Source organism: Trematosphaeria pertusa (genome assembly GCF_010094035.1).
Source record: "Trematosphaeria pertusa strain CBS 122368 unplaced genomic scaffold BU26scaffold_2, whole genome shotgun sequence".
NCBI classification, from domain to species: Eukaryota; Fungi; Ascomycota; class Dothideomycetes; order Pleosporales; family Trematosphaeriaceae; genus Trematosphaeria; species Trematosphaeria pertusa.
In genome coordinates, this window is record NW_022987213.1 from 2,454,783 (window position 1) to 2,481,042 (window position 26,260).

At 54.4% G+C, this 26,260-nt stretch overlaps 10 protein-coding genes across 10 annotated transcripts; 5 read left to right on the top strand and 5 right to left on the bottom strand.

Annotated features, from left to right (window-relative positions):
- Positions 1-381: 381 nt before the first annotated feature.
- BU26DRAFT_527819 (uncharacterized protein) lies at positions 382-3,713 on the top strand (the record flags this gene model as incomplete). The annotated part of the gene is made up of 5 exons (XM_033830805.1): positions 382-720; positions 1,312-2,441; positions 2,496-2,767; positions 3,071-3,238; positions 3,289-3,713. 5 exons carry the CDS (start codon positions 382-384, stop codon positions 3,711-3,713), a joined length of 2,334 nt encoding a protein of 777 aa, XP_033689905.1.
- A 241-nt stretch (positions 3,714-3,954) lies between these two features.
- On the bottom strand, positions 3,955-4,522 carry BU26DRAFT_559550 (uncharacterized protein; the record flags this gene model as incomplete). The annotated part of the gene is made up of 2 exons (XM_033832714.1): positions 3,955-4,207; positions 4,263-4,522. The coding sequence occupies 2 exons, from the start codon at positions 4,520-4,522 to the stop codon at positions 3,955-3,957; spliced, it is 513 nt and encodes a 170-aa protein (XP_033689906.1).
- Positions 4,523-5,269: 747 nt separating this feature from the next.
- On the top strand, positions 5,270-6,403 carry BU26DRAFT_559551 (uncharacterized protein; the record flags this gene model as incomplete). Its single annotated transcript, XM_033832715.1, has 1 exon — positions 5,270-6,403. One exon carries the CDS (start codon positions 5,270-5,272, stop codon positions 6,401-6,403), a length of 1,134 nt encoding a protein of 377 aa, XP_033689907.1.
- Positions 6,404-7,141: 738 nt separating this feature from the next.
- On the bottom strand, positions 7,142-14,756 carry BU26DRAFT_416930 (DUF221-domain-containing protein; the record flags this gene model as incomplete). The annotated part of the gene is made up of 8 exons (XM_033823182.1): positions 7,142-7,935; positions 7,986-8,384; positions 8,436-8,611; positions 8,662-9,684; positions 9,729-9,883; positions 10,058-10,129; positions 11,145-14,149; positions 14,237-14,756. The coding sequence occupies 8 exons, from the start codon at positions 14,754-14,756 to the stop codon at positions 7,142-7,144; spliced, it is 6,144 nt and encodes a 2,047-aa protein (XP_033689908.1).
- A 375-nt stretch (positions 14,757-15,131) lies between these two features.
- BU26DRAFT_500575 (alpha/beta-hydrolase) lies at positions 15,132-16,496 on the bottom strand (the record flags this gene model as incomplete). The annotated part of the gene is made up of 2 exons (XM_033826505.1): positions 15,132-15,949; positions 16,094-16,496. The coding sequence occupies 2 exons, from the start codon at positions 16,494-16,496 to the stop codon at positions 15,132-15,134; spliced, it is 1,221 nt and encodes a 406-aa protein (XP_033689909.1).
- A 955-nt stretch (positions 16,497-17,451) lies between these two features.
- BU26DRAFT_500576 (uncharacterized protein) lies at positions 17,452-19,066 on the top strand (the record flags this gene model as incomplete). The annotated part of the gene is made up of 4 exons (XM_033826506.1): positions 17,452-17,821; positions 17,863-17,920; positions 17,973-18,112; positions 18,162-19,066. The coding sequence occupies 4 exons, from the start codon at positions 17,452-17,454 to the stop codon at positions 19,064-19,066; spliced, it is 1,473 nt and encodes a 490-aa protein (XP_033689910.1).
- A 1,721-nt stretch (positions 19,067-20,787) lies between these two features.
- Positions 20,788-21,358, top strand: BU26DRAFT_147673 (uncharacterized protein). The gene has a single exon (XM_033819923.1). The coding sequence runs from the start codon at positions 20,980-20,982 to the stop codon at positions 21,316-21,318; it is 339 nt and encodes a 112-aa protein (XP_033689911.1). The 5' UTR covers positions 20,788-20,979; the 3' UTR covers positions 21,319-21,358.
- Positions 21,359-21,917: 559 nt separating this feature from the next.
- On the top strand, positions 21,918-22,619 carry BU26DRAFT_600524 (uncharacterized protein; the record flags this gene model as incomplete). Its single annotated transcript, XM_033835177.1, has 1 exon — positions 21,918-22,619. One exon carries the CDS (start codon positions 21,918-21,920, stop codon positions 22,617-22,619), a length of 702 nt encoding a protein of 233 aa, XP_033689912.1.
- An 856-nt stretch (positions 22,620-23,475) lies between these two features.
- BU26DRAFT_527826 (uncharacterized protein) lies at positions 23,476-24,556 on the bottom strand (the record flags this gene model as incomplete). The annotated part of the gene is made up of 3 exons (XM_033830806.1): positions 23,476-23,850; positions 23,904-24,341; positions 24,419-24,556. The coding sequence occupies 3 exons, from the start codon at positions 24,554-24,556 to the stop codon at positions 23,476-23,478; spliced, it is 951 nt and encodes a 316-aa protein (XP_033689913.1).
- A 604-nt stretch (positions 24,557-25,160) lies between these two features.
- Positions 25,161-26,213, bottom strand: BU26DRAFT_514740 (uncharacterized protein). Its single transcript, XM_033827904.1, has one exon. The coding sequence runs from the start codon at positions 25,787-25,789 to the stop codon at positions 25,574-25,576; it is 216 nt and encodes a 71-aa protein (XP_033689914.1). The 5' UTR covers positions 25,790-26,213; the 3' UTR covers positions 25,161-25,573.
- Between the last annotated feature and the right edge of the window lie 47 nt (positions 26,214-26,260).

Consider the following 26,260-nt stretch of genomic DNA (forward strand, 5'->3'; position numbering starts at 1 on the left):
GCGATGTAGAGTGTTCTTGCAGTGCGGGATATCGTTCGTTTGTATATCTGCACATTCGGTGTGCAGAGTGAACAAGGCTACAGCATTGCTGGTCTCACCCTGCCAAAACGTACCCCTTGGCCGACCAATGTGTCGTTTCCCTCGCCGATGCCGTACGAGGCCAGCATGTCTACGCCATTCCATGGTGTACTTCGAGGTATTGAATCTAAACTACTCATGGAGGAGGCTCTAGTTCAAGCGAATGCCGGCGTGATAAAAGCTGTGACAGCCTTCAATGCATCGCCGTCATTCGCGCGGAGAAGGTCGGTCGCTTTCGCTTTCGGGAGCTCGAGTTCTGAGACCTAGATTCACTGTTAAATTGCCTTCTTCCAATCCACAATTATGCCTAGTTTTCCATTTTCCAATTCCATAAAAGAAATGATTGAATTCAGGACGTACCAAAAAAGAAACGTCGGCAGGATCAATCTTGACGGCCATTTTCTTGGTTTGCCCCGCACCTTTGTCCTTCACACTCAGGTTCTTCATCGCTTCGCCGAGTGCCTTGCTATCGACATCTTTCTTTGCGGAGGAATCGTCGTCTTGGGCGTCGAGCGAGGAGAGGGCGGCGGCGGCTTTGCGGTCTTCGGCGGAGCCGGCAGGTGCTTGCGGTTCGGATGCGCCCTCGTGGATGTTGGAGGGTTGTGGTTCTTCGGCCATGATGATTATGAATTAAGAGACGACGTGTAGAGAGGTGTATGGGCGGGAGAGGCGACGTAAAGGGTTGAACAGGATGGCCGCCAAGCTTTCGATTTCGGAGAATGGAAACTGACCAATTAGCGCGGCGCACCGCCGAGACTTGCTCGAAATGAATTGGTGGCTTCTTCCGTTTGTTTTTTGAGCGTGACTGCTTCTGACTCGTAACGTCACTTTGGTTCTTCAAATTTGGTATAGCAGCAACGGTTTTCTGCCATACAAGAATTCAAAGGTAAGCTCAGCTCGCTCTTTAGCAACGGTTTGATCAGTTTTCTGCGTTTGCTACGTCCCCATCTATTCCCGAGGTCTCGAGTGCATTGAGTCACAGTACTTTAGCTTGTCAAGCTTATAACCATCACGAGGACTCGCATTCACACACTATATTATGCAGGTCCCTCTCCTAGACCTTCTATGTCTGTGCTGGGGGTCAACTTCTCTCTCACCCCATCACTCGCTGTTGAGTACATAAATCAAGCACTTCCTAACTAGTTCTGATCAGACCTGCAACAGCATCTCAAAGATAGTATTGCCTCCAGAAAGCAGTAGCAAATCGGGCTTCCTTGAACGCAATGTCGGCAGGTGGCGAATGGTCGCCCTCATGTAAGAACACCCCTCTACATTCCGCATGTGGCTCTAACAACCTCAGCCTGGCGAGCAAAGCCAATAAAACAAGTAGTCACATATGATGAGCCGACTGCCGTGTCATCCGCCTTGGCAAAACTCTCAAGCTTACCGCCCATTGTTACGCCGACCGAAATTGCCAAGCTTAAATCAAGTCTCCGAGATGCAGCATTAGGGAAAGCATTCCTGCTTCAGGGCGGCGATTGTGCCGAACTGTTCTCCTACTGTGCGGATGACCCGATTGATGCCAAAATCAAGCTCCTGCTTCAAATGAGCTTAGTCCTCATTTGGGGTTCCAATAAGCCGGTCATTCGCATTGGTCGAATGGCAGGCCAGTACGCTAAGCCCAGGTCCAGCCCCACCGAAGTCGTGAACGGCAAGGAGATCCCTAGTTTCCGAGGCGATATACTAAATGGCTTCGATCCTGCGCACCGTAAGGTGGATCCGGAGAGACTGGTCAGCGCTTACTTCCATTCGGCTACGACGTTGAATTATATCCGTGGCCAGTTATCCAGTGGCATCGCTGACCTGCATAACCCCATGGACTGGGGACTTGGCCATGTTCGGGATAAGGAACTGCAGTCGAAGTACCAGAGGATCGTCACGAGCATCTCAGATTCACTTCGATTCATGCGGACTATAGGCGCAGATACCGCAGGACAGTTGCAGACGGTCGATTTGTACACCAGTCACGAAGGCTTGGTTCTAGAGTACGAACAAAGCTTGACGCGGAGACTCAAACATCCTGCGGGCTACCAGCCCTCACAGCCCTCATCTGATGGGAAAGGCTGGTACAACACGTCCGCACACTTCATCTGGATTGGTGACCGGACGCGGCAGATTGATGGAGGGCACGTTGAATACTTCCGCGGCATTGAGAATCCGATCGGAATCAAGGTCGGCCCGTCGATGAAGTCGGACGAGTTAGTTGAACTGCTCGACATCGTCAATCCCACGAAGGAGATCGGCAAGGTCACGCTGATTACGCGCTATGGCAAAGACAAGGTGGATTCAATGCTGGGAACCCATATTGAGGCCGTAAAGAGTAGCGGGCATGTGGTTTTATGGCAGTGCGATCCAATGCACGGGTAAGCCACACTTCCACCACTAAGACAGCAATTGTTTAGACTGACTCTTCTCAGAAACACCCATAGCACGCCTACCGGCATCAAAACCCGCTCTTTCAACAGCATCTTCTCAGAACTCTCGTCAGCCCTAAAGATTCACAAACAGCACGGCTCGTTCCTCGGCGGCATGCATCTCGAACTTACTGGTGACGCGGTCACAGAGTGCACCGGTGGAAGCGAAGGACTTGCGGAGGCGGACCTGAGTCTGAACTACACGACTTACTGTGATCCTAGGCTTAACGAGAAGCAAGCCTTGGAGCTGGCTTTCTTAGTTGCTGGACACTACCGTGAGGATAGGGAGCTTTGAAGGACGGCGGCGCGGGATAGCAACGGACTGTTCAATATTGGCATGATACCAATACAAAAGCATTTCTTGACGGGCCTACCTCATCCTTTACGGTTTGCCTCATGGATGATCCTTACTTCGAACTACAAAACCTTCCTTCCAAGGTTAGATGTTCTTGCAGATCCACGTGACCTGGCCCAAGCTCCCAGAAATTAGAGAAACAAGTCGTCACCGGCGTTATCGGGAGCTCGCATCTCAACACTTCTTCTACACCCTATCACATACGCAACAATGGGTTCTACAGCATCAAAAGGTGCTCGGGTCGCTGGCGCAAGCGCTCGTAAATATCCCACTCGTCCGCCTCCAAATACAACAACTCGTGCTCCGCCGGTTTCACCGGCTCCTCCACAGTCTGCAAAAGCTGGGCCTTCCGTACGCCCGCCACCACAGGCTAGCGATGCAAAGACAGAAGGTAGGAACACGGTAACGGTTGAGATAGTCTTATATTGACTGGATCCATAGCAATTGATCTCGACGCCCGCGATCCTGTCTTTGCCTCCCGCCTCAGTTCGCTCGGCGCGGTCCAGCCTAATCCCCACTATTCGCCCACGTCTACCTCCTCATTCGATCCGCAGCGTAATCCCTCGTCTACCTTTCCATCCGACATGATGTCTGCGCCGCCGCAATCGGCCTTCCCAGATCCACGAGATAATCCAGCCCTACGGGTGCTGGAGGCGAGACAGAGAATACAAGAGGAAGCGCAAGCAGAGTTAAGCAACGTGGGCAGAAGAGGGTTTCAGGGAAGGAAATATGTAGATGCGGGCACCATACAGTTGGCGTTGATGAGAAGACAGCGAGGCGAGCCAGACAGCAGAATTGAGGATGCGCTCGGGATCAAGAGGGGTAGGCTGAGCATCCTTGGGAAGGGGATTGCGGAGTCAGTATAAAGTAAATGAATTGGAGACGATGAGGGGCGCGAATGCACACCATCCAAAAAGAGAGGGCTAAAGTCCGGGGCCGATGACGTGAGCGAAGCCGAAATCCGGGGATCGCATTGCGCCTACCAAACCCTACGTAACGAACCAAACCCGAATGATTCCCAAGCGCATCCCATACCCAAATGCTCTAGCCCGCCGATGCAATGCCAGTCCATACCATTACGCCTTCCCATTCCAGAGCCGCGCTCGCCTAGAATTCCCTATGTTCGTGGATGAAGTTGTTCAAGGCCGTCAGGGCCTGCGTCAGGCTCTCTTGGCTAACCTCAAGTCCGTCGCCACCCTCGTCTCCGACCTTGAGCTTGCCGTCTATTCTCGACTTGCCGAGGCGGAATGCCTTGAGCACGCGCCAACGACTTCGGGTCTCTTTGAAGGAAGGGCATGAAGGGGAGATGTCTTCCTTCTCGCGGAGGGTCTGCAGAGCACTCATGATGTTGAGGAAGATGCTGTGGATGAAGAGTCAGCATGTTTATGTGTCATTGGGGCATTGGGTTAGCGCACTTTTGCGTGAGCTCGATGTCGTGATCCCAGTTGTAGGCGGCGGTCCTGAAGCTGTTTCCCTGCGCGACGATGTCGAGAAAGACGAACAGACTCTCTTCTATACTGATGTCTGGTGTATTCGATTCGGCGTGTTCTACCATCCAGTCGGCGAGTTGTACGAAGGTGATCTGGTCCATGTGGCAGAAGTCGTTGAAGCGATCGGGGACGCCATTGAGCAGACTCCGTGCTCGATCAGCACCGGCAGAGCCCATGACCGCCATGTCGAAGTATCTTGATGTACTGTAGTCTGCGAAGCGAGTGTCGTCAGGGCGGGGAAGAGGTGGACAGGCGATGGCTAAGTGGTGGTAGTACAATGATATACAATGGGAATAGATAATCTGGAACGAATGATTTCACAGGACCGCAGAGACGATAATAGGGCTGGAAGAATGGCGTGTTATGAAGAAGAAGCCGTCTTGCGAACTGGCGTGCAGCTGAAGTGTGAGGCGGCGCGGTGGGGCCGGTGGGCTTGTGAATCAGCATGTGAAAGTGCACAGGCACCATGACATCAGGATTTAGCCAATAACAGCCCCATCCACGTCCGGACAAAGCAGCTAGAGCCGCGCATGCATTATCGCTTTGATCGCGCTCCGCATCAGACGTCGCTCGTTCCACGCTCTCCGTATCGCATGCCTGCGGCGATTCTCGCGATTGCTGCCTTGTCACGTGCTGATTGCTATATTTGGGGTCCAGATGTCGGGCTAGATCCGTCCGATGTCGGGCTAGCGTGTGGGAACAAGAACCGTCTTATCTCCGCGAGGGAACGCGTCGCGAGGTGGAACTCCGCTCACCTGCATCCATCTTACAGTACTGACTCACCATGCTCACAATTTATATATCCCCAGCTTACATACTCTCTGTGAAGGTTTGCTCAGCATTTAACTTTCTCGCGCAGCGGCCTTGCTTTTGTTTGTTGTTGCGGCTCCATTAAACGTCCCCACACCTGGATTATAAATTCGGAACAGAACATGCTGGGATATATCTCGTCGACGCGCAAGAAATCCTGCCGCCAGTGTGTCAAGAGCAAACGGAGGTGCGATCTCGGCTTTCCATGCTGCAAGCGCTGCTTTACAAAGGGATTGGACTGCGCTTACCCCAATGCTTCGGTTCGCGAAGCTGAGGTCGTCATCCGGCAGGCTACGCCTGAGTTCGCCCCGTTGGTTGGCAGCGAAGTGACTCTAGGACCCGCGGAACCACCATCGCGAGATGTCGACCTGGCGCTGCTGCAGTCGGAAGGCTCGTCGAGTCCTGAGAGTGAACCAGGGCCACTGAGACTGAGCCATAGGACTTGTAGGGAGCCGCGCATTTGCAAGGAGCTAATGACGCACCTTTGGTGTCCTTGCTATCTTACCGAAGCGCAGGTTATGTTTCTGTGCGGCAGGATGTGCGCGATGGTACCCACGCTGGCGTATTCCGGCCACACGCCTTTCATCCACGAAGCACTGTACAGGAACAGCCAGCCAACAGCATACCAAGACAGCTGCAGTCTCTCCGCGCTCTACCTCGCAAAGACCGAAAGAAACCGCTCCATATTAACAACGTCTATCGACGACAAGATCGCCGCCCTCGTAGCCTCCTCCCACGGCTGGTCGCTCACCGACCACCTCGCCGCCGTCCAAGCCCTCATAATCTACCAAATCATCCGCCTGTTCGACCCCGACCTCGGCGCGCAAGCGCAAGCCGACCGCCAGAACCGCCTGCTCGAAGTGTGGACCGCGCATCTGTGGAAGCGCTCCTTCAACGAACCCGCCTCCTTCAAAACCTGCTACGACGCCTGGGTGTTCTACGAGTCGATACGGCGGACAGTGCTGATGTCCGTGTTCCTAAGAGGCGGCTGGAGCTGCGTAAACCAGGGCGGGTTGTGCGACCAGGTGCCTGTGCTGGCGCGGCTGCCGCTGACCAAGGATGGCAGCTTGTGGGAATGCGATTCTGCGGCGTGGGAGCAGAGGGGGCCGTGCGATAAAGGCGTGGACTGTCTGATTGCGTATGGCGACTTGTCGCTGGGTTGGAAGCCGGGGACTGATCCGGAGCAGTTGACGGGCTTTCAGCGGATGTTGCTTGCGGCTTGTCGCGGGAGGGACGATCCCTCACTGTTCTATTGAAGAGACGGGACACTTCGTGGAGCATTTTACAGGGAAACGCTGCGCTCGCCGCTTACAAGTTCTATGCGGCAAGCGTCGCGATGGTATAGGATATCACCAGTCGTGGGCGAGACACCGGAGAGATGCTCCCCAACTAGCGTACTCAGCGATTGCCGCCTCGTGCTCGATCCCGCCCCTCCATCTACAACTTATCCACCTTCTGCTCCGGAGCTGCGCTCATGTCCCGAAAATCGCGGCCAAATTCGAGTCGTACGTCGAGGTAGCGGTCTCTCCTCTGCTCGCCGGGCGGATGTTGTTATAGTAGAGAACAGCGGTTTACGTGCAGCTGATGAGGAGAGGTGGGAGGAATTCTGCACCTGGCGTTAGTCGCGAGTGCTCAAAGAAGTAGAAGATCAGTTCGGAGAATGACCGATATCCTGTGGACGGCGCGAGAAAGGAACCCGAAGCCCTTCCGGATCAGGAGCAATTTTCTCATGCGGCCGACGGTCAGGAGACGATAGCAGAGGCAGGGACCTCGGTACATGAGATTTCATGGCTATGTACACCTAGTGTACCGGTCCAGAAAACCGGCGGATTTATCGAAAGATATTTGGGGCTGTATGTAGCGGTTCTTGACGTCACAGTGCTAGTCGTAGATAGCCTCGTAGGTTTTGGATTAGCAAATTCATATGTCAAATATCCACGAAATCCTTGAGGCGGCACTACAACTCCTATTAATACATGTGAAAGGGAATCCATCTACCACTTGATCCCCTGCTTGAATATCGGCACCTCCGCAAAGTCCTCCGCCTTCCACCTCAGCTTCCCCTTCTCGTCGATCCATGCCCCCTCATCGCTGCTCTTCAGTCCCTCCTTCTCATTCTCTCGCACTTCGGTCTTACTCACGCCCATCCCATCTCTCGCCAGCCAAATCACAGGCGTCGAGCTCGTGAATGCTGGGTTCAGATATGCCTTCTTGATATCATCCTCAGAGTACTCCGGTACATCGTCTTCGTCAAACTCTCCGCCTTCCTTCAGCCATGCTTTCATAGCCTTATGAGAGGCGAAAACGTGCGGTTCGAAGAAGCGGGCAAGGGGTGAAACGATCTGAGATGGGGCGCGAACGTGGCTGCCTAAGCGCTGGATATGTGAGTCGGTATGCTGGGGTGCTTCGCCTTCTTCTGCGGAGGACAGGAGTGGTGCTTGTTCGTCCTCTTCAGACTCTAGAGCTAGATCTGCGGGCAGGAATTGCTCGAGCGGCGCGAAGTATCGGTTCGTTGTCGCGTTAAAGAGGACCGTAACGACGAAGAGTATCGCAGTCATTATAGAAGGGCCTGTGGCTTTCCGCAACCCAAATAGGCCGATTAGACAGAGCTCGGCGATGTAGATACCGGTAAGGATTTGTTGGAGGGCGATAGTGTAGCATTGTCCCTTGGTATCTACCTTTGGCTGCACGGTGTAGAGCAGCATGTACTTGTAGCTGAGGTAGAATATCGCTAGGCCTACGGCGGCGAAGCCCATGACCAGAGGAGCGACGCAAGAATAGGCAAGTGCTAGATAATTCAGCAAAGGATCTTCGTAGAATTTAATGTGCTATGCTTACCAATGATAACAAAATTGCCATATTTAGGGAAGACTTTGCCCCATTGAATACCTTTCAAGCGAGTGTAGCTGTTGTACTTCTGGCGAGGCGTCTTGTCGAAGAAATAATCGAAGAAGAGATACGAAAGAAGGTCCGAGTAGTTCAGAAAGTTGTCCGAAGCGCTCGTCAAGCCTTGAACAATGAAGTACGTGAGGTAGGAGTTCGATGCTGAAGGAAGCTTCTCCGCGAGCAATGTTGGTATAGACGCAGGATTGTTGGCGATTTGTGACACAACTGCAGTAGCTCCAGAAGCTATTGTGTTGACCAAGAACACCTGCAGGACTTGGAAAACGAAGTACCATTTCAGGACTTTCAGTTCAGCCGAAGTGTTCGTAGATTCTCCAAAGGACTTGAAGATAGCTGACTTCGGTTAGGCACCGGCGCACGGAATGATTTGGAGGGGCACCTTACACCTAAAGATCTTTGGCACCCATGAGCTCAGCAGACTGAGGAGCGTAGGAGGTACCAGGCCAGTCAAGAGACCCTTGACCGGCTCGGGGAGGTTATCAAGCCAACTGAGCCACTCATAGCGCTTCGCGAGGTAGGCAACATTGGAAAAGACGCCTACGAAAGACACAGGGATGGACCTTAAGGACAATTAGTACAGTCCGGCCTCAAACAGTCATCAGGGCCATACCAAAAGACAATAGTCGCGACTACGAGAGCAGTCGCCATCCCTTCCTGCGAGATTCTCCTCGCTGGTTTGAGTGTCAAGTTACTCCATATCACTTCCCCAGGCATAATGCCAGTATAGCGGGGAGTGAAGGCGAGTATCTCTGCCGAAGCGAGCTGCTGATACGCCGTTTGAGCTGCGGCTTGGGTTCGAAATTCGACAAACACAGCTGCAGCACCACCGTGACTATCCACAGACTCATTCGACTCGCGTGCCTTTTCAATATCCGCTTCTTTCGATTTGATCTGTTCTCGGAGCCAGTCGATGCTGTCCACTCTCTTTCCAACAGGCTGTTGCGTCTTTAATATGTGAGTAGGCCTCAGTGACTTCTTCAAGTCATCCGGCAGGCTGTCGTATGATGGTGTGCTACCGTTTCTCTTCTTGCCGTTCTTTCTACCTTTCTTGTTTACGCTTTGAATGAGCGCGATTTCTGCAGCTTCCAATTCTTCGACCTTTGCATTCCGGTCTGAAACCAGCGACTGCAGCTTTTCAGTCTTTGTTGCCGGCCACACTCGCACAGCTTCACCGCCGAAGTATCGTTGCATATTTCCCTCGTCGAGAGCAGCGGTTGGTGCAGACAGGAAGAGAACAACCCGAGACGAGAGCCTCTTCGCATTCGGTTTCGAGAGATTCCACGCCTGGCGCAAACCGATCAACCAGAGTCGCTCCCGGGCGACAGTAAACATTACGAGTCCGAAAAATACCCACGCTACGACAGCATGAGCATAGAGGAATCTCTTCTCCTCAACGTTTCCAATCGATATCTTGTCCAATTGCGAGCTGTTTCCCCCTCCGGTGGCATTGATGGGCATAAGTATCGGCCATGTGATGCAACATCCGACTACGCAGATGAAGATGAGCGTCCGCAAGAAGCGCAGATATAAGTAGGAGTCCAAGGACTCATGATAAAGGGTAAACTTGTCGGGAACAACTCTCAAGGTGTGAGCCCAGTCGAAATATGAGCGAGTCGCAGACGGTGTGCGATCCCTATTGCTGTTAGAAGCGTATGAAGTTGTGGTGGCTTAACGTACTTTTCTGGTATTGTGCCAATGTAGGTTCTAGGCGAATAGATCTTGGGAAATCGGTGTCTGATAGCTACGAATATGCCTACGAACAAGCATGCTGTAAGCCATGTTGGGACGAAGGCTGACAGAACGGCAGATAGATTGTTAGCAGAGCCGCGAGGCTATCGAAAGATATATAATTAGCAATCTGTGCAAACACTTGACATCGGGTGGCTGACGAACACGTCTTGAATCTCTCAAGAATCTTAAAACAGAGGCTGAAAAGCTGTGCAATGAAAATAATTCGACTCGAAAAAAATTAGGAAAGAGTGGATGCGTGTGAAAGATGCACTCACCTTCGGCTTGTTAGCCCAGGCACCAAAACTCCCGTTTCCCACCCAGCCTCCACCACCAGAACTCAATACGCTCTGAATATCCATTGTGGCTCGTCCTGAGAAAAATGATATACCGCTGGTCGGTAGTAATAAAGCGGAAGTCCGGCTTTTCAATATTTGGTCGCGACTGCGCCTCGTAGGGAGTTGGAGCCTTGAAACGAAGATCTCAAGCAGACGTCATCGCGTATTCCCCGCGAATCCTTAGACCAAAAGAGGGACGGCAGAGCTGAAGCGAGATATGTCCCTAGATGGAATGTGTGTTGATGAAGACCGTTTCTCGTGTTATGTCGTGTCGTTTAAAGAGCATTCAAGGCAGATGAGCGACCATGACGTAGATCATGTGGCGCGTGCGTGGCGCCGCGCTAGGGGACGAGATCACGTGGCTCTCGTTTCACTAGGGGAACATTACGGAAGTATAGCTAGAATATCACCAGTTTGGTTACCCAAACCGAACAGGGAGTCTCACGGAATGGAAAAGCCATCTATATTGAACTACCGCAGCCTCAAGGTAGAGAATTCTCCAGATATAACGACGCACGTAACAGCCACCTAGAGGCCTTTGCAGTGCGTACAATAGAACATAGCTAGCTGCGTGAGCAGTCCTATCATCTATGCGACGAGCGCTTGGATCCAGAGGACGCCCTACCACAAGAGAACATGTTATTCTAACACCATCTATTTGCCCTAGTGCCAGCAATGTCTCTTCTCATCGTCCCGAAGAATTGTATCCCGATTATTAATTACAAGCCCCATAGTAAGTATACACGAAAAGGGACGCCTACTTTTATATAACTTTCCAACCCTGCGTATGCTGGAGTATCAATCCCGTGTATCCAAAAACGCCTCCTTCCCGCTAGACTCATGCGATAAACACAGATAAGACAATCAAAGTCGGCGACGAGGTCTAAACCCACAGAAGCCATCGTACGACCTTGAATCCAAAACCAAACACCCGTCTTACAGACCCGAGTATGACGACAATCAACCATACGAACCACATGAAGCCAAGGAGCATCCATTCGACGAGCATCCAGCCCACTCGTCGCACCCACCTCATACGTCGCCGCCTCATGCGGAGCATTCTGTCTACCTCGTCGCTGATTTGTTTGACGGATAGAGGCGCGTTGCTTGAAACCTCGCTCGTGATTTTTACGGCTTCATCGGCGCTATTGCGCACACGCGGGAAGAGGTCCGACTCCACTCTCGACTTGAGTGTAGTGATCATCGATGCTAGCTCCTTTACGGTGGAATCGCGGAATTCTTCGGCAGAGGCTTGAAGAGCCTGGGTGGATGACTCGAGAAACCGAACAAGGATGCGCGCTGCAAGTACGTGTTCTTCCTTCTTGGAGACTGGAATGAGTTCTGCATTCGCCGTCTTCGCAGCGCGAACGAGAAAGGGCGCTGGTTGGGAGCGTGGGCGCACGGCATGAGCTCTGCGAGCGATTTCCTTCGCCTTGATGCCTGAGCAGAGGAACAGTGCGCGGACACGAGCGACATCGGCTTGAGCGATAATGGTAGGAGTAACCTTGCGATGGAGAATCTTTTCGTCCTCGTCCGTAATACTCCAGTGGCGCTTGCCCTCGAGTGTGGGCCGTGAGCTGCTACGTTGCCGATTAGTGTCAGACGCTTGAGCGTCGGCCAGAGCAGTATGGGGTAGGCCCCCATGTCCGACGCCTCCGGGACGAGCCAGTATCTTGCTGATTCGCTCCTGACTGCGAGAAGGTGATGAAGGTGAACTCGCTGATATTCCATGCAAATCCATCCGCGGAGGTGCTAGCCTGTCAAACCGGGGAGAGCGACTGTTGGCTCGATCCCTAGCTTGGCGTGTAATAGGATGATCCGGAACGTACGAGTCCGTGGCATATGCGGGGTCTTCCGGATTCTGCGTTAAAGTAGACGAACGGAAGGATGGGAGCTCAAGATGGTAATGTCCATTCCTCTTCGACGTGACGCTACCAGCAGTTTGTGCTGTTGTGCTGCGAGCAAGGTCAGGCCGGTGTCTACCCTCTCGCACTCCGAAGCCTCCATCGCTATCGGAGTCGCTAGCAATAGCAATATTACGATCTGAAGCTGTGTCTGTTTCTGAGTCCTCCGGCGGCCGGTCTCTTCTGAAAATGAATTCGCCTACTTTCGACCCTTCGCTCTTAACGCCTTTGAAGAATCTTGTCACCGCAGAAGGGGGCTCTTTCGGCTCCTTTGCCTCCTTCTTGGGCTCTTTCTCCGGGCTCTGCAAGCTACTGACACTATCATTCTTGCGATGCCCTAGGAGATTCTTGACTGCGCCTGGTGCTGCCCAAATCGTCGACCCAAAGCCATTACCTTCCTCAGTATCCTCGCTCGCCTGTCTAGAACTCAGTTTCTTGTCTGAACTAGTAGAGTCGAAGTCGGCTTTGTGCTCATGCTTAGCGCCTTTGGTACTGTCGTCTGAGCGGAAAATATCCAATCTACCCTTTCTCGGCTTTCTCGTCACCGAGCCATCCCGGCTGGGAGGTGGCGAAAGATCGGTTCCAATATGAGGAAAGGGTCTGGGGTGAACCGGCGTACTCGGTGCGGTGCTGTCAAGGTCGTCAAACGAACATCTAGGCTCTTTCGAAGGGTCAATGGAAAGGGCGGGATCAGTGCGATTCTTCGGGGGCAGTTTGAGACCGAAACTGGCATTCGCATTGGTAGAACCATTGGCGGATCCCGGAACCTCCAGAGAGCTTCTGGGAGCGTAATTATCTGGCGCACCTTCCTGAACTCTACCCCACTTGTCAGGCGTGTCAGGTGTAAATATAGCGGGGGATTTAGATTTTGTCTGCGCCTCTTTAGCTTCTTCTTCCATCAATTCCCTCATCCTGAGTTCCAGTGGACCAGTGTTGTTGTTGACGTCTATGACTCTGCGAGGTTTTCGTGAACGTTGTTGTTGCGCATCAGAGTCGGAGTCAGAAGAATTAGAATAGCTACGAGATTGCTGACTCGAGCTGCCGCGGACGTGCTTCTTCTGCCTTGGGCTTTCTGCGCGGAAAGTTGGGAGTAGTCTTCGTTTGCGGCCACGTTCGCTTGCCCCGTCGCTTTCGTCACCGGTCGCAGGGTCTGCAGCGACTCCGGGCAACCCATCCGCCCAGCTCTTTCGACGCTTCTCTGGATACTCTTTGCTTGCTCGAGGCTGAAGGAAGTCCTGCTTCTGTGGCTCTTTCGGCGGAAAGACCTTGCGGCCATGCCGATCTTCTATCACGGTCTTGTTGTCACCGATCTCGAGCCAGTGTGCATCTGCGAGCAGCTCTTCGGCAGTGAACATCCATACCATGTGAGGCCTTGAGGACTTAGTAGGCGCAGATTGTGTTCCATGGTTTCCGTGAAGCTCGGGCAGTGACACGCCATCCTGCTGGCGATAATCAGGATATGTAGCTGCCCTTTCTACCCTATCAACCCAATCACGTACTAGATTGACATCTGTGAACTCCTCTGGTGGATGGTCCAGCGTTTTCCTTTCGCGAGCTCTAGTTCTCCGATTCCGTAGAAATTGCAGCGGGTTATATGGCCGACCGAGCTCATATTGTTTTCCTGCGTACGACGGTATGCGAGTGAGTTGGGCATGGGGGCTTCCTGGCATGTTGTTTGCAGTAACAGTAAAGTTTCCCGGTGCACTGGAGTCGGGTTTCAGAGGCGGTAGGAAGTCGAGGAGCCTCAAATACTCCATGCGTAGCTCGAAGAAGGCGCGCGCTTTGTCTCGGCGGGCTAGGGTAGCATCTGAGGGGTCGAAAGGGCGACCCTGGATGAATAGCGACCCACTTCGCTGCACGGAGCTGGACATATAGCGCATTCCAGAAGGAGAACTCCTACCGCCAACCGGAGAAATATTCCGCGAAGCCCTGCGTTGCTCATTGAGGTACTGCCTCAGGCTGCTACCAGCACCGCAACTGCGAAAGCTCCCATCCTGCGGTGCTCCGGAGGAAACCTGAGGCGGAGGGACTAGGAGCTGACCGGCGCTGAGGTTCCTCTTCCGGCTTTCGCTCAAGTTCAACGCCATATGTACGATCTGATTCGGGTCGAATGCAGGCCGTGGCGCCCCTTCGTCGGGTTCGCTACCTCTGTCGTGGGCTGTGGATGGTGTGCTATGCACATTATTTCTTGCCTTCGCCACACGGAGCCCTCCACTGCCATCCTCTTGCACGTTGGCAGAGTCATCTCGCAAATTCCGATCTGCGCCATCCTGATCTGTTATTCTCACCTCCCGCGACAAGGGCGAGCGGGTCGACGCGCCGCTTCCTAGCTCTAGGCGTGCTTCTCGCCCATTCTTGACAGATCCATGGCTATGGAAGGAGCTCCGTTTTCCTTTCTTGTCCTCGGTGTGTGGGCTGTTGTAGGGTTGTCTGCTTCGTGGGCCGCCGGCGAAGCTCGAGTCCAGCAAAAAGCCGGCGGACCTTCTGTTGCGTTGCCTGCGGTGCGCAAAGTCCTGCTCTTCTGTGGCCTCAATCGACAGAGAACTGCCCGTGTTTAGTGCTCCGTTTTCTGCGCCGCTATTATGCCTTGAGCGCGCGGGGCTGGGCCGCTGCGATGCGCTCCCTTGCACATTGTCCACGAACGCGCCCGAATGTCTCGAGTTGAGGGTATGCGACGATGCGGCCGAGGGCTCAGAGGATACTGAATGTCGACCATCGCTGGAGGGCGCCGACATGTTCTGCAACCGTGGCTTAGGTATTGTTACCTCCGCCAACGAGGGGGGCGCATGGCTAGAGAAGCGTGACTGCGCAGAACGGAGGAGCGAAGTATATCAACGTAAGGAAAGCCTTGCCGAAATAGGAGAGCAAAATGTATGCTGCAGCGAAAGTGTGAAAGGAAGTGGTGGGTGGTTATTACAGTAAATGCCGACGTGACCAGCACCGCAGATGCAGTTTTATGGGAGATGGAGGCGCACCCCTGCATGGCAACGTCAACGGCTCATTGTCCGTGCGGGCGCGCATCACATGCCGGCGTCGCGCACGAGTAATAACTTCAGCAAGCTTCAACCACATCAGCCTATCCGCTCTCCGCGTACAAAGACCGTCCAATTCTAGGCTTGTTCTTTCAGCGCCTGGTCCACAACCTCCACAATCTCGTCCGCGCGATCGATAGCTACCTCGTGCCCTGCCCCCTTCACAATCCTGACTCGGAGCTTCTTCTCCCCCAAAACTTCCCTTGCGTCTTCGATCAGCTCTTCCGCTATGATGATTGGATCCGCGTCTCCTAACACTAGCCAGACTTCCTTCAACTCCCCAACGCCCTTCTCGATATTCTGCGCAACGATTCGCCACCGATGATGCTGGTTGTGGATCGGAGCGTACCGAATGCTAGAAATAAAAGCTGGTACGAACCCTTGGTGGTGCAGGAGCTGCCAGTCCACCACCGTGGATGCCGTGCTGTTCGGATTGTCCCGAAGGAGGCCGAGATGGCTGGTTATATACACCGCTCGACTTCTCAAGCCGCCTTTCGGCTCATCGTCGTTGAGCGGGGATGCCTGACCGTCGGGCTCCGGCTCGATGGTTCGTGTCGTCTCCGGACCAGTCCAGAGTCTTCGAGCGACGAGTCTTTGGATGAGAAATTCCGGTATAAGCCCGCCGGTCGAATACAATAGTTTGCTCTTCCAAGTGATATGCTTCGTTCGGATCAAACCACCTGGGGCAACCAGAACTAGACCCTTGATAAGATTCGGGAAGTACGATGCGAAGTCCGCAGCGATGGCGCCACCAAGTGAGTATCCGATTAGCGTGAAGGAGGTCCAGGGGATGGGCGATGACTGGATGCACAGAAGAATCTCGGAGGCGTAGAGCGCAGAGTCGTAGCGGTGCGTTGAGGGGTCTGGGCCCGAGCTGAAGCCGCGTCCGAAGAGGTCTGGTGAAGTGTGGTGAGTGTGCTGTCTAGAGCATGACTAACACGGCGTATGTGACGATGGGCACCACTCTATTGCAAAGAAGCACGACACGAGTCCATGCGGAGAAAGGAATAAGATACTTGAATGAGCTCTATCTCACCTACCAAATAGCATAACGCGATATCCTCTTTCGACAAGTTGGTGAGCCAGACCCGCTAGGGCGATGCTTGGGGTCGAGATACCATGAATGAGCAACACCTTCTCACCCTGCTCTGGTCCGAACTCGTACAGCCGAACACTACCGTATGGACTATCCACGTCACGAGCTCCCCGGAGCGCATCTGGGGGATATGGTAGTGCTCTTTTCTCTTCCCCGGAGAGGCACGGTAGTATGGTTTGCGCTGGGGAAGGAATGATCTCGGGTCTATCCGACTCGAGGGATCCGCTCGTGGATCTCAGCAGAATTAAAGTGCCGAGGGATGCCACGCCTGCAAACAGGCACAGATTTAGACGAGATGCGGGAGACGTGAAATGCGATGCAAAAATGTCCGATATACGATTGGCCATGCTGGAGGTCTTCACGGGCGCTACCCGTAGGCGCTGACCAATGGTAGGTAGTTGTACCACACAAATAGATTGCTTAGAGACAGAAAGTCGGTGTTGAGGATCCATGGATAAGAATAAGCCCTGGAGCGGAGTGCTGCGGCGCTATCCCTATCGTGCTCTTGATGCTTGCGCCACATGCCCAGGGCTATTTTGGCGGAACTTGCGCGGCAGGGTGTGGAGATCAAAAGTTTCGACATTCGTTCGCGCGCACAATTGGCCGCACCCCTTCGTTGCCGCGCTCTCTCGCGCGCCGCAATCACAAGCAGGACCCAAGCGATCTGCGGTTGGGGACAAAGGGGAATGGAACATGCGACAGAGCCAAGCGCGCCCAGGGCTCAGCGGCGACATGTCGCTCGACGGCGCTAGCGTGCGGCCTGCGGTCAGCTTCTCAGCCACGCTGAGGAACACTCCTACACTGCCTTCTTCGTGAGGCACCGATGGAGAGAAGCCTGCCCTGCGACCGCCCCGGCGAGCTATTTTACTTTGGCTGAGCCGCTGCTGTTTCTGCTCCTTTCTGCCATTGCGCGTACTCTCCGCGAGAGTCGCCTGTTTCGAAACTTGCGCACCCCCAAAACATTCACCTCTCACCTCCCGTTTGGCGGCCGCCGCCAGCCCCTCTCTTCGGCTTGTACATAGTTCTTGCGCTTCGAAAGGCGACGGCTGCGGGCCTCAGGACAGTCGGAACATATTTCGGTGCGCCTGGATGCGGTAGCGCGCAATGGACGAGTGGTCAAACAAGCTCCCCGAGCGCCTGCCCTTCTCCAAGAAGCGACTCCCCAAGAGGGTCATATTCTCGTTCGTACCGCACGACTCTCCGCGACCGCATGAGAAGCTGACCAAAGCAGATACATTATCGACTATGTCATCATAGTGTAGGAATCCTCCACTCCTTCCGCATCACACGACCTCCTTCCCAATGTTGACCCCAGCTAACGCGCACTACCGCAGATTCCTAATCGCGCTCTTCTTCATCATCGACAAGGTCAAGCCTTACCACCAGCCCTTCTCCCTGCGGAACTACACCCTCCACTACCCCTACGCCGTCCACGAGCGAATCCCGGTATTCTACGCAGCCATCATCTGCGTCGTCTTTCCCGCCGTCGTCATTATCGTCTACACTCTGGTCATAGATGGACTCTTCTCGCACCAGACGCCTATGCCCGCGGATAGGGCAGGAGGGTTGAAGCGCTTGGCAGGCAGATATAGGTTCAAAGACAGACTGTGGGAGCTCAACTGCGGTATTCTCGGCCTGATGTTGAGCAATTGCGCGGCCTTCACAATAACGGGTATGGCTAAGGCAGACATAATTAAAATAAGGTGCTGACAGAGGATAAAGGCGCATTGAAGAATGCCATTGGCAAGCCTCGGCCAGATCTCATCGACCGGTATGATGCCACATGGGGGAGCAACGCTTTGACGTGGACTGACATGGCGCAGTTGCCAGATCAAACCGAACATCGAACTCCCTGGCCTTGACATAAAAGACTTCCGACTAGCCACAAGCGACATTTGCGGGCAACAGGACAACTATATCCTGCAAGATGGCTTCAAGAGCTTTCCTTCTGGACACAGCAGCAGTACGTAACTTTCCACTAATTCTGACAAACGCGCTCTAACCTTGCATAGCTGCATTTGCCGGTCTTTTCTTCCTCTCTATGTACCTCGCTGCAAAGCTGCATGTCATGGACGCAAAGGGAGAAGTGTGGAGAACCTTCATCGTCATGGTTCCCACGCTTGCCGCTGCCCTCGTCGCCGGCAGCCGCATCATGGACGCCCGCCACCATCCTTTCGACGTTCTTTCCGGTAGCGCTCTCGGCATTCTTGTCGCCTGGGCCTCCTATCGGCAGTATTTCCCACCAATATCAGAGACGTGGCGCAAAGGCCGCGCGTATCCGATCCGTAGTTGGGGCCGCGGACCAGCTCCTCCTCCAAATCCTACATTCCAGGTCGAGGAAGACGTGCAGCCACTGCGCCCAATGCGAAGACCTACGGATGAAGAGCGAGGAGCAGCATCTGGCTTCTCGTCCGAGACAGCAGTTGCAGGACCTGATGAGCACGGCGGCAATGTTTTCCGCCAACAGATATCGCAGTCACAGCGCCGACGGCAGCAGGACGCACCGTTTGCTATCCAGCATAGCGACACTGCGGGATCGACGTATTCACAGCAAGTTTCTGGATACCGAGGCAATCTGCCAGCGTCAAATCCATTCGCTACCGAGCCACGCCGCCATGATACATATGATTACTCTTCGTCGGAAGATGACGATAACTATGAGTTACAGCAGACATATGGGCTTTCAGCTCCACAAAGCGGAGGCGTGTATAATCCTGTCTCGGGGACCATGACCGATACGGGATACCATCCTACGCCCGGTATCTCTCCGAATCCAACACCACCTCCTCCCGCCAACCTTACCGCAGCTCCGCGGCTTCCAACCGCAACCTCCCCGACTGGCGACCTAGGAGACAGACGGGAAGGAGCACCGGCTCCGCCACCGCATGCGGTAGGCACAACTCCTCAGCAGGTATAGACTTCGTGGAGGCGACTGCTATTTCAAAAAAATCGGGACACGCGACGAAAGTCGCATACCGTGCCGTGGCCAGAACGGTAGTGAGAAAGAGATTGCTGGGAGCTGCCACGAGCGCCATTATGTTGACGGTCACCGAAGCTGTCAGGTATGATTGTGACATGCTCTAGCAGGGAGTTATTGTGTGAATAGGGATCGAATTGGGATTATGTGGAACAATGGCGCCATGGAATGGTAGCTCTACCTTCATGCAACAATCAACATCTAATTTCTTGCTTCATGTGAACGTGGTCTCTGTGTGTGTCTGCTCCAAATTCGGTCTTATGTTCTCCTGTTACTAGTCTCCGGATCCTGGAAACTGAAACGACGTCGATTACCCGAGCGGTACGGCAGAGCCTTGGGCAAGCCTTCGGCGCCTGAACAGGGTCCGGGGATTTACTACCTACCCATTCTCTCCACTCAATCATTCCGCACCACGGCTTTCCAGTAACCTAACAATCCCTTCGCGATTACTCTCCCTCGCGCGAGCCAACGGCGTCCGCCCCTGCACATCCTTCAGATTGACATCTGCGCCGCTCTCTAGCAACAACTCCACAACCTCCCTATGCCCCGCCTCAGCCGCCTTATGCAGCGCACTCCCCATCTCCTCCGTCTCCCTCGGATCCGTCGGGTGCTCCACGCCCATCTCATCGACATCCGCGCCCTTCCCCAACAAAAACTCCACCATCTCTTTCTTCCCCGCCTCAGCCGCCAGCACAATCGCGCCACTCCCCCTCAGCGTTGCCCCGTGCTCGAGCAGCAGCCTCACCACGTCGACGTGCCCGCTCTCTGCAGTCGCCGCGAGCACGGTCTTGTACTCCTCGCGCCGGTCTTTGTCCGGCTCCGCGCCGTGCTCGAGGCAGAACTTCGTCCACGCGTAGTTCCCCTCTTCCGCGACGACGGCGAGCACCGTGCCGAACCAGGGGATGTAGTAGGAGATGGGGATGGCGTTGGATTCGACGAGCAGTTTGTGCGTGGTGAAGGCGTTGCTGCAGATCAGCGTGGACATGACGGGGTCGGTGATGGTGCCGCCGTGTTGCAGGCAGTAGGAAACGATGTCGGCGCGGTCTTGCGTGGCGGCGGCTTGCATTATGGCTGTGAGGGGGGGATTGTAGGATGGGTTGGCGGATTGGGTGGTTTGGAGTGTGGAGCGCACGGTGGCGAGGTCGCCGGAGGTGCAGGCGCGGAAGAGGTCGTCACCGAGCTCTTTTTGCAGTTGGGCTGTCATTGTGGTGGTTGAGGGGTTGACTTTAGTTGATTAATCCTTAGAGGGGCGAGTGGTGGTTAAGAAAAGCTTCCGACTCGGTAGGACACGGCAGGTGAGGCGTAAGTTGTAATGAGCCGAAATTTGTGGAACCGAATGTGGTGGGAGGTGTTAAGATGGTGAGTTCTCAGCTCATACTAACGGGCAGGCAAGCTACTACTCATGGAAGCAGCAATGAAGCTCGGTTCTCATGGGTGATGACTTCGGGGTTGTAGACGGTCGAGGCGGAGCACGGGGGGCGAGTTTCATGCTATACCAGCGTCACGTCATTACGCATATGAATCCCATGAACGGCCTAGTATGTAGGGTGAAGCACTGTGGTCCGCTCAACTTCTCATTCAAGTGAATCATAGTTGTCGTCGGGGTTCGTTGCATCCAGGAATAGTGTAGTGCGGATCACTTAGTAAGCGGCGTCGGGAACCTCTGATGATCCTCCTCCACAATCTCACTTCCATGAAACGTCTTCGGACATTTACAGCACTGCCAGCCCGTTGATTTCCTGTACGGCTTTGCGAGTACACGCCATCAGCATGGTACCGACAAGGGCGTAAGGCGAAAGATCTGCGTACCCGTTCCCCACATTCACAACAATGCCGCCGAGGGCAGGATTCTCATGCGGCTCAAGCCGTTGTCCAGATGCTCGAGCCTGCTCAGTGTACGAGCCGCAGCTGAGAGGAACCGGGGCAGGGGCATGCACTGTAGAAGAGATGGATGTTCAGAAACGTCACACCAGCAACAGTTTCCAAGACAGGGAATAGTTTGCCATTCATCTTTACGAATCTTCATTTTCCTCACGATGCGTGCGGGGCGCGGAGCGACGAGACTGATGATGCATTCCCTCAATGTCGATGCCCAGATGGATTCATCGGCTTGGTTATATTGCATGCACTTCCTAACGCTCAACCTGAGCTACCTACGTCGAACTCAAAACAGCCGTAACTCCATCGGATGATGAAGACGTCAAGGATTTCAGACGAGCTTAATGGGCTCTGTGGCACTAACTCCTCGACACTAAGCCCATCCTCCCCGACTTCAGCCCCAGAAAGGATTCAACTCAAATCTCGCTGTGCCCCCTCCGAGCGCACAGAATAAGCAGCCAAGGCTCCGGAGACTAAACATACATGTTCTTGGCGTTTCATTCGACTCCGCCGTACAGACAATTATTTCCGATTCAAGCTCCTTCGCTGACATGTTGACATCACAGGAGCACCCCGGTCGGAAGACTTTCAGCATCTCGTCTACCAAATGCCAAGATACTGGGACCTGAGCGGCCGGGCTTGAGATGATGGCGCACAGTGGAATGGATGGCTGAGCTACCGTCCGTCCGGTGTGAGTTCAAACAACGGAGCACACACCGGCATCAGCATCAGCATCAGCGAGGGAGTAGGATGGATCATGAATTCATCATCTAAGAGAAGGACCGCTCCTGTATAAGAGGACTCTGTCTTCCAGTTTGAGAAGAACATCCAGCACCGCAGCCCACTCCACTCATTGATTTAAACCTCCATCCGTCTACCAGCATCCCCCCCCTCCCCCTCATCACCACCCACCATGCGTTTCGCCCAGACGCTCCTAGGTCTCCTCTCCCTCACCTCCCTCGCGCTCTCCTCCCCCGTCCCGGATCCGCACCCTGTCTCCCTCTCCAAGCGCTACAGCGGCACGCCCAAAGGCAAAGACGGCTCCGGCGGCCCCGACGTCAGCGACTACAACACCGACGACGAGATCCGCGCGGCCTACATCACCCCCTCTGGGCCCTCCGTCTTCTTCTCGCAAATCCCCTCCTCGACCCTCGCCTACAACTACGCGCAGTCCGTCAACGGCGTCATCTTCCGCGGCACCTTCCCGCGCGGCTTCACCGCGCAGAACAAGCGCTCCAAGGAATGGTACCAGGACTTCGCAGACCGCTTCTCAGGCGTCTACGCCGAGAAGGCGAGCGGCGAGGTGTTTCTCGTCGCGCCCTTCGACGCCGAGATCGCGGCCTGCAGGGTCTGGCAGCGCATCGAGCTGCCCACGCTCAGGGACAACGCGGCGGTGACGAAGATCACGCTCGTGGATCATGACGATTTTACTAAGACGAAGACGCTGTTTGAGCGCGGCGTTACGCGGTTGGCGCTGAGGGATATGGACTTTGGGAGCCTGGCGAAGAGGGATGATGCTTGCCCCGATTGGACGGACGATGAGGATGGTATGGATCCGGCGGAGCCGGATGTCGACTCGGATTCGGACTCGGATGTGGAGGATATCTTTGACTAGAGGGGTGGCTTGATTTGAGGGGAGAGATTGGTGCATTCATTCGTTCGTTCGCTTGTGTAGATATCTTGGGCTAGGTGGATGAAGCTTTTGAGGGGAGTTTTCTACTTCATTGTTCTCATGATGATGACTTTTGTGTTGCTGGCTGGATTGGTTTCTGGTGTAGATTGTAGGGAATTTTTTACATATAGAGAGAATATCTGTGCGAATTGCCACGCCCTATGCCACTTTGTTGTATATGTTTTGACGCTGTATCTCACAACTCAGTCACAGCTTCTTCCCAAGCCGTACTTGCCGAGGTGGAAAGATGTCTCCCTCTGTTCCTTCGCCATCCTCTTTTAATATCCGAGGCTCGCACACACCGACATCTCAAAAGGACGCCCTCATCAAGTGCTGACGCTCTTGCGGCTCTCCTGCTCGGAAAGGAGTGGCTTAACTAATCCGGAGCCGCGATGGCGTGAGGGCTGAAGTCGTGGAAGACGTCGAGATGAGAAGCCTATCAGGGGACGGGGCCATCAATGGGTAGTGGAAACTCGTGCAAGCCGGGCAATGCAAAACACGGAAGAGAAGTAGTCTACTAAGATACGTGTGTCATGAATGGATTGGGCATTCGATCTATCCAGATCTCAAACTTTCCCTAGCAGCCTCTCTTCGAGACCAATTTGTCCAGAAAATGCAGCCCAGAACGCCGTGGTATAGAGAACGAATCAGCTCCCACAAAAATAGAATCGTACATGCCTCATGCCGTGATGCATCACAAGAAAAAGAAAGAATCGCTCAATGCGAATCTTCAAGCTCGCCCTCATTAACGATTACTCTTGGACCCGCCGCGCAACACTTTTTGAGCAAGCACGTCGCTTTAGACGTTGTGCTGCTGATGCCTGAAAGGCTCGTATGCGCTGCCTGTTGTGCCGTGGCCGGTGGGAGGGTGCATTTCATGCGCATTGCCTGAAACACCCATGTAAGGCGACGCGACGCGCTCGTAGGTGTATGGCGTCTTCTCGACAACCACCTTCTTGTGGCCAGACTTGCCGGAGCAGCAGCAGACGGAGATGAGCCAGAAAAAGCCGGAGGCGAGGGAGAAGGCGACGCCGAGCCAGAGGACGGAGAGCATCTTGGTACCCATGGAGGCCTTGATGTTGTATGGCTTGAGGACGCTCTCGAAAACGCCGACGAGGGTGGCGTAGAGGGCGGTCGACGTGGTTGCGGCGGCGAAGACAAAGACGGTTTGAGCCTGAGGGCGTTGTTAGTGGTCAGTTCGAATGAAGAGATTTCAGATGTGCTTACAGTCGAGACAATAGTGGTGACCAAGCTACCCCAGCGGCTGAAGATGGCGCTGAACCCAATAAGGAACTCGGCGGCAGTCAAGCAGATGGCAATGATGTACGAAGCAAACATCCACTTGGCAACCTTCTGGTACGTATTCAGCCCCTTCTGCATCTCATCAGGGAAGATCTTCTGCGCAGTCGTGTTGGACAGCTCCCAGACGTCCACCGGGTTGAACCAGAAGTAGTTCTTGCGCGGCGAGCAGTAGGTGATGGTTTCCTTGCCGTTATCGTCCTTATCGCCCTCGCAGTAGTTCCACAAGCCAACCTTATAAAAGTCCTTCAGGCCGTCGTCGGTGCTGGCGGCTCCCTGCAGCGCCGCCAACAGGTTGTTGTCGATGTTGTCATTTCCAGGGAGGTCGATGGCCTCCGGGTTATCGTTGAATTTGGATGTGTCCGCCTGCGTTGCGCGTTAGAATCTCGGGCAGAATGGATTCGGGACCCCCAGCGATTGGGGGCGAGGCCGTGCCAACCCACCTTGAAGAAATATAGATCGCGCTGTATCGAGGAGTTCTTGCTGAGCTGACCGGACATGACCAGCGCCAAACAAATGAGCGATGCTATCGTCAACGCCATTGGCGTGAAGATGCACGCGAATCGGCCGAGTTTCCCCATTGTCGCTGTTGTTTCCGATGTTTGGTGTCGCTTGCTGCGAAGTATGGGGCGGACGCTACGTCAGAGCCGTAGCGGGGAGTAACGATCGTGAGCTGGGAATCGCGGTGTTCCCAAACGCAAATAAACGTGAATAGGTGTGTCGAGGGCGACGGGAGGCTGAATGATGGGGCCACAGGTCGTAGGGTCCGTAGCAGGCTTTTGTATGTTGTAAACGGCAGGCCCTGGAGCTGAGTGGCAGCCCAAGGGGGCTGAGGCAAAGCAGGGGTCCGTGCAAGCGGGCAGGCACCGCAAACCAGGACCGCCACTGCACCAGCCTCACAGCGCTTGGCCCGATCCAGCATAGATGCGTCCGCTTTGCTGACCACTAGGCCTCTCTGAGTAATGGCCAACGATCCCGAGCGCAGCGCATGGCGGTGCTGAGCATGAAGAGGTATTTCCTATCCCGAAGATTTGCTCGCACAATGCTCAGCTGTGCGACTGGTGACGAACGCTTGTTGCGCAGTCGGTCCTTTGCTGGCCACCAAGCCGCGCGCCGTGAAGAAGCAACTGCTGTCTACCGGCCGTTGACTGCGAAGTATGGCGGCGCTGCTAAAAGCTTTCAATCCACCGTCAATGTCAAAAGTTCAAAGGACAGCACACCCCAAAAAAACAACCGCTGAATAAGAGCGCCAAAATAGCTCCACCTCATCTCCACCACCATCAGCACGGCGCAAAACTGATCTCTCATCCACCGCCGGCAAACCCCCAACCCCAGCTCCAGCGCCTCTCCTCAAACACGCAACAGCAACGAGCAGCAGCACAGCAACGCTCTCGTACAAAGCCCGCATCCACATCCCCCAACCGTCGCACCGGCCGCCCGTCCACGCAACCGCAAGGCTTGGCCCTAAGACCCCCCAAGCCAGCATCTCGGCAAGCACACCCTCCGACGATCAAGCTCGCCGGCAAGCATGACGGCCAAGCCGCGCGCTATCGCCCGCTCGGGCTAGCCTGCTGCTGCGCAGTCAGCAGCGGCTATATTTAGGGGCCGATTGCGCCAACCAAAGCGGGGAAAAATGGGCCTTGGATCACGCCAAGAGTTCGGAGGCGAGGGGCTGAGGCAGCGCAGCGCTGGCGGAGAGCGGTCCGCGACTGTGAGACTGGACTCGAGTCGGTCTCAACACCATGCGTAGAACTCACGATGGGGGTTGCTGGTGGCCGGGGACCCTGACTGTGCGGCTTGATGTTGGAAGGCATGCTGTTGACCCACTACTGTCGTTCCCTACCTACTGGTGTCGGATCACGTGCTCGAGCTTCCGCACGTCGCTACCTACCTACCTACCCAGGTACCTGGGTATGAGTGCTGTGTACAGTACATATCCTTCTTCAAAGGCGAGACATATACGCGTCCCTACCAAGACATCAAGATGTTCTGATTTAACTGTGGGGCGATTGGTGGGCCGCATCTCGGAGCCCGTTCGACTGCCCTTCCGGCGAAACAACATCACATATTCGCAGACGAGCCAGCTTGTGCTTTGAGCACTACTCACGGATACGTTGACTAGCTTTGCTATTAGCCATATTCCTTATCGCTTGGATGTCTAAGCATAAGGGTTTGCATAGACTGTCCTGTTAGCGAATATCAGACAGAGGGCCATGAACGAGTCGGCGGATCTTCAGGGAACTCATAAAAGCTGCGAAACAAAAAGTAAAGTCTGATGATCACGC

Excerpts from the sequence above, each read along its gene's own strand:
- BU26DRAFT_147673 (XM_033819923.1), top strand. The coding sequence starts at position 20,980 with ATGCGGCTCAAGCCGTTGTCCAGATGCTCGAGCCTGCTCAGTGTACGA.
- BU26DRAFT_514740 (XM_033827904.1), bottom strand. The coding sequence starts at position 25,789 with ATGCCTTCCAACATCAAGCCGCACAGTCAGGGTCCCCGGCCACCAGCA.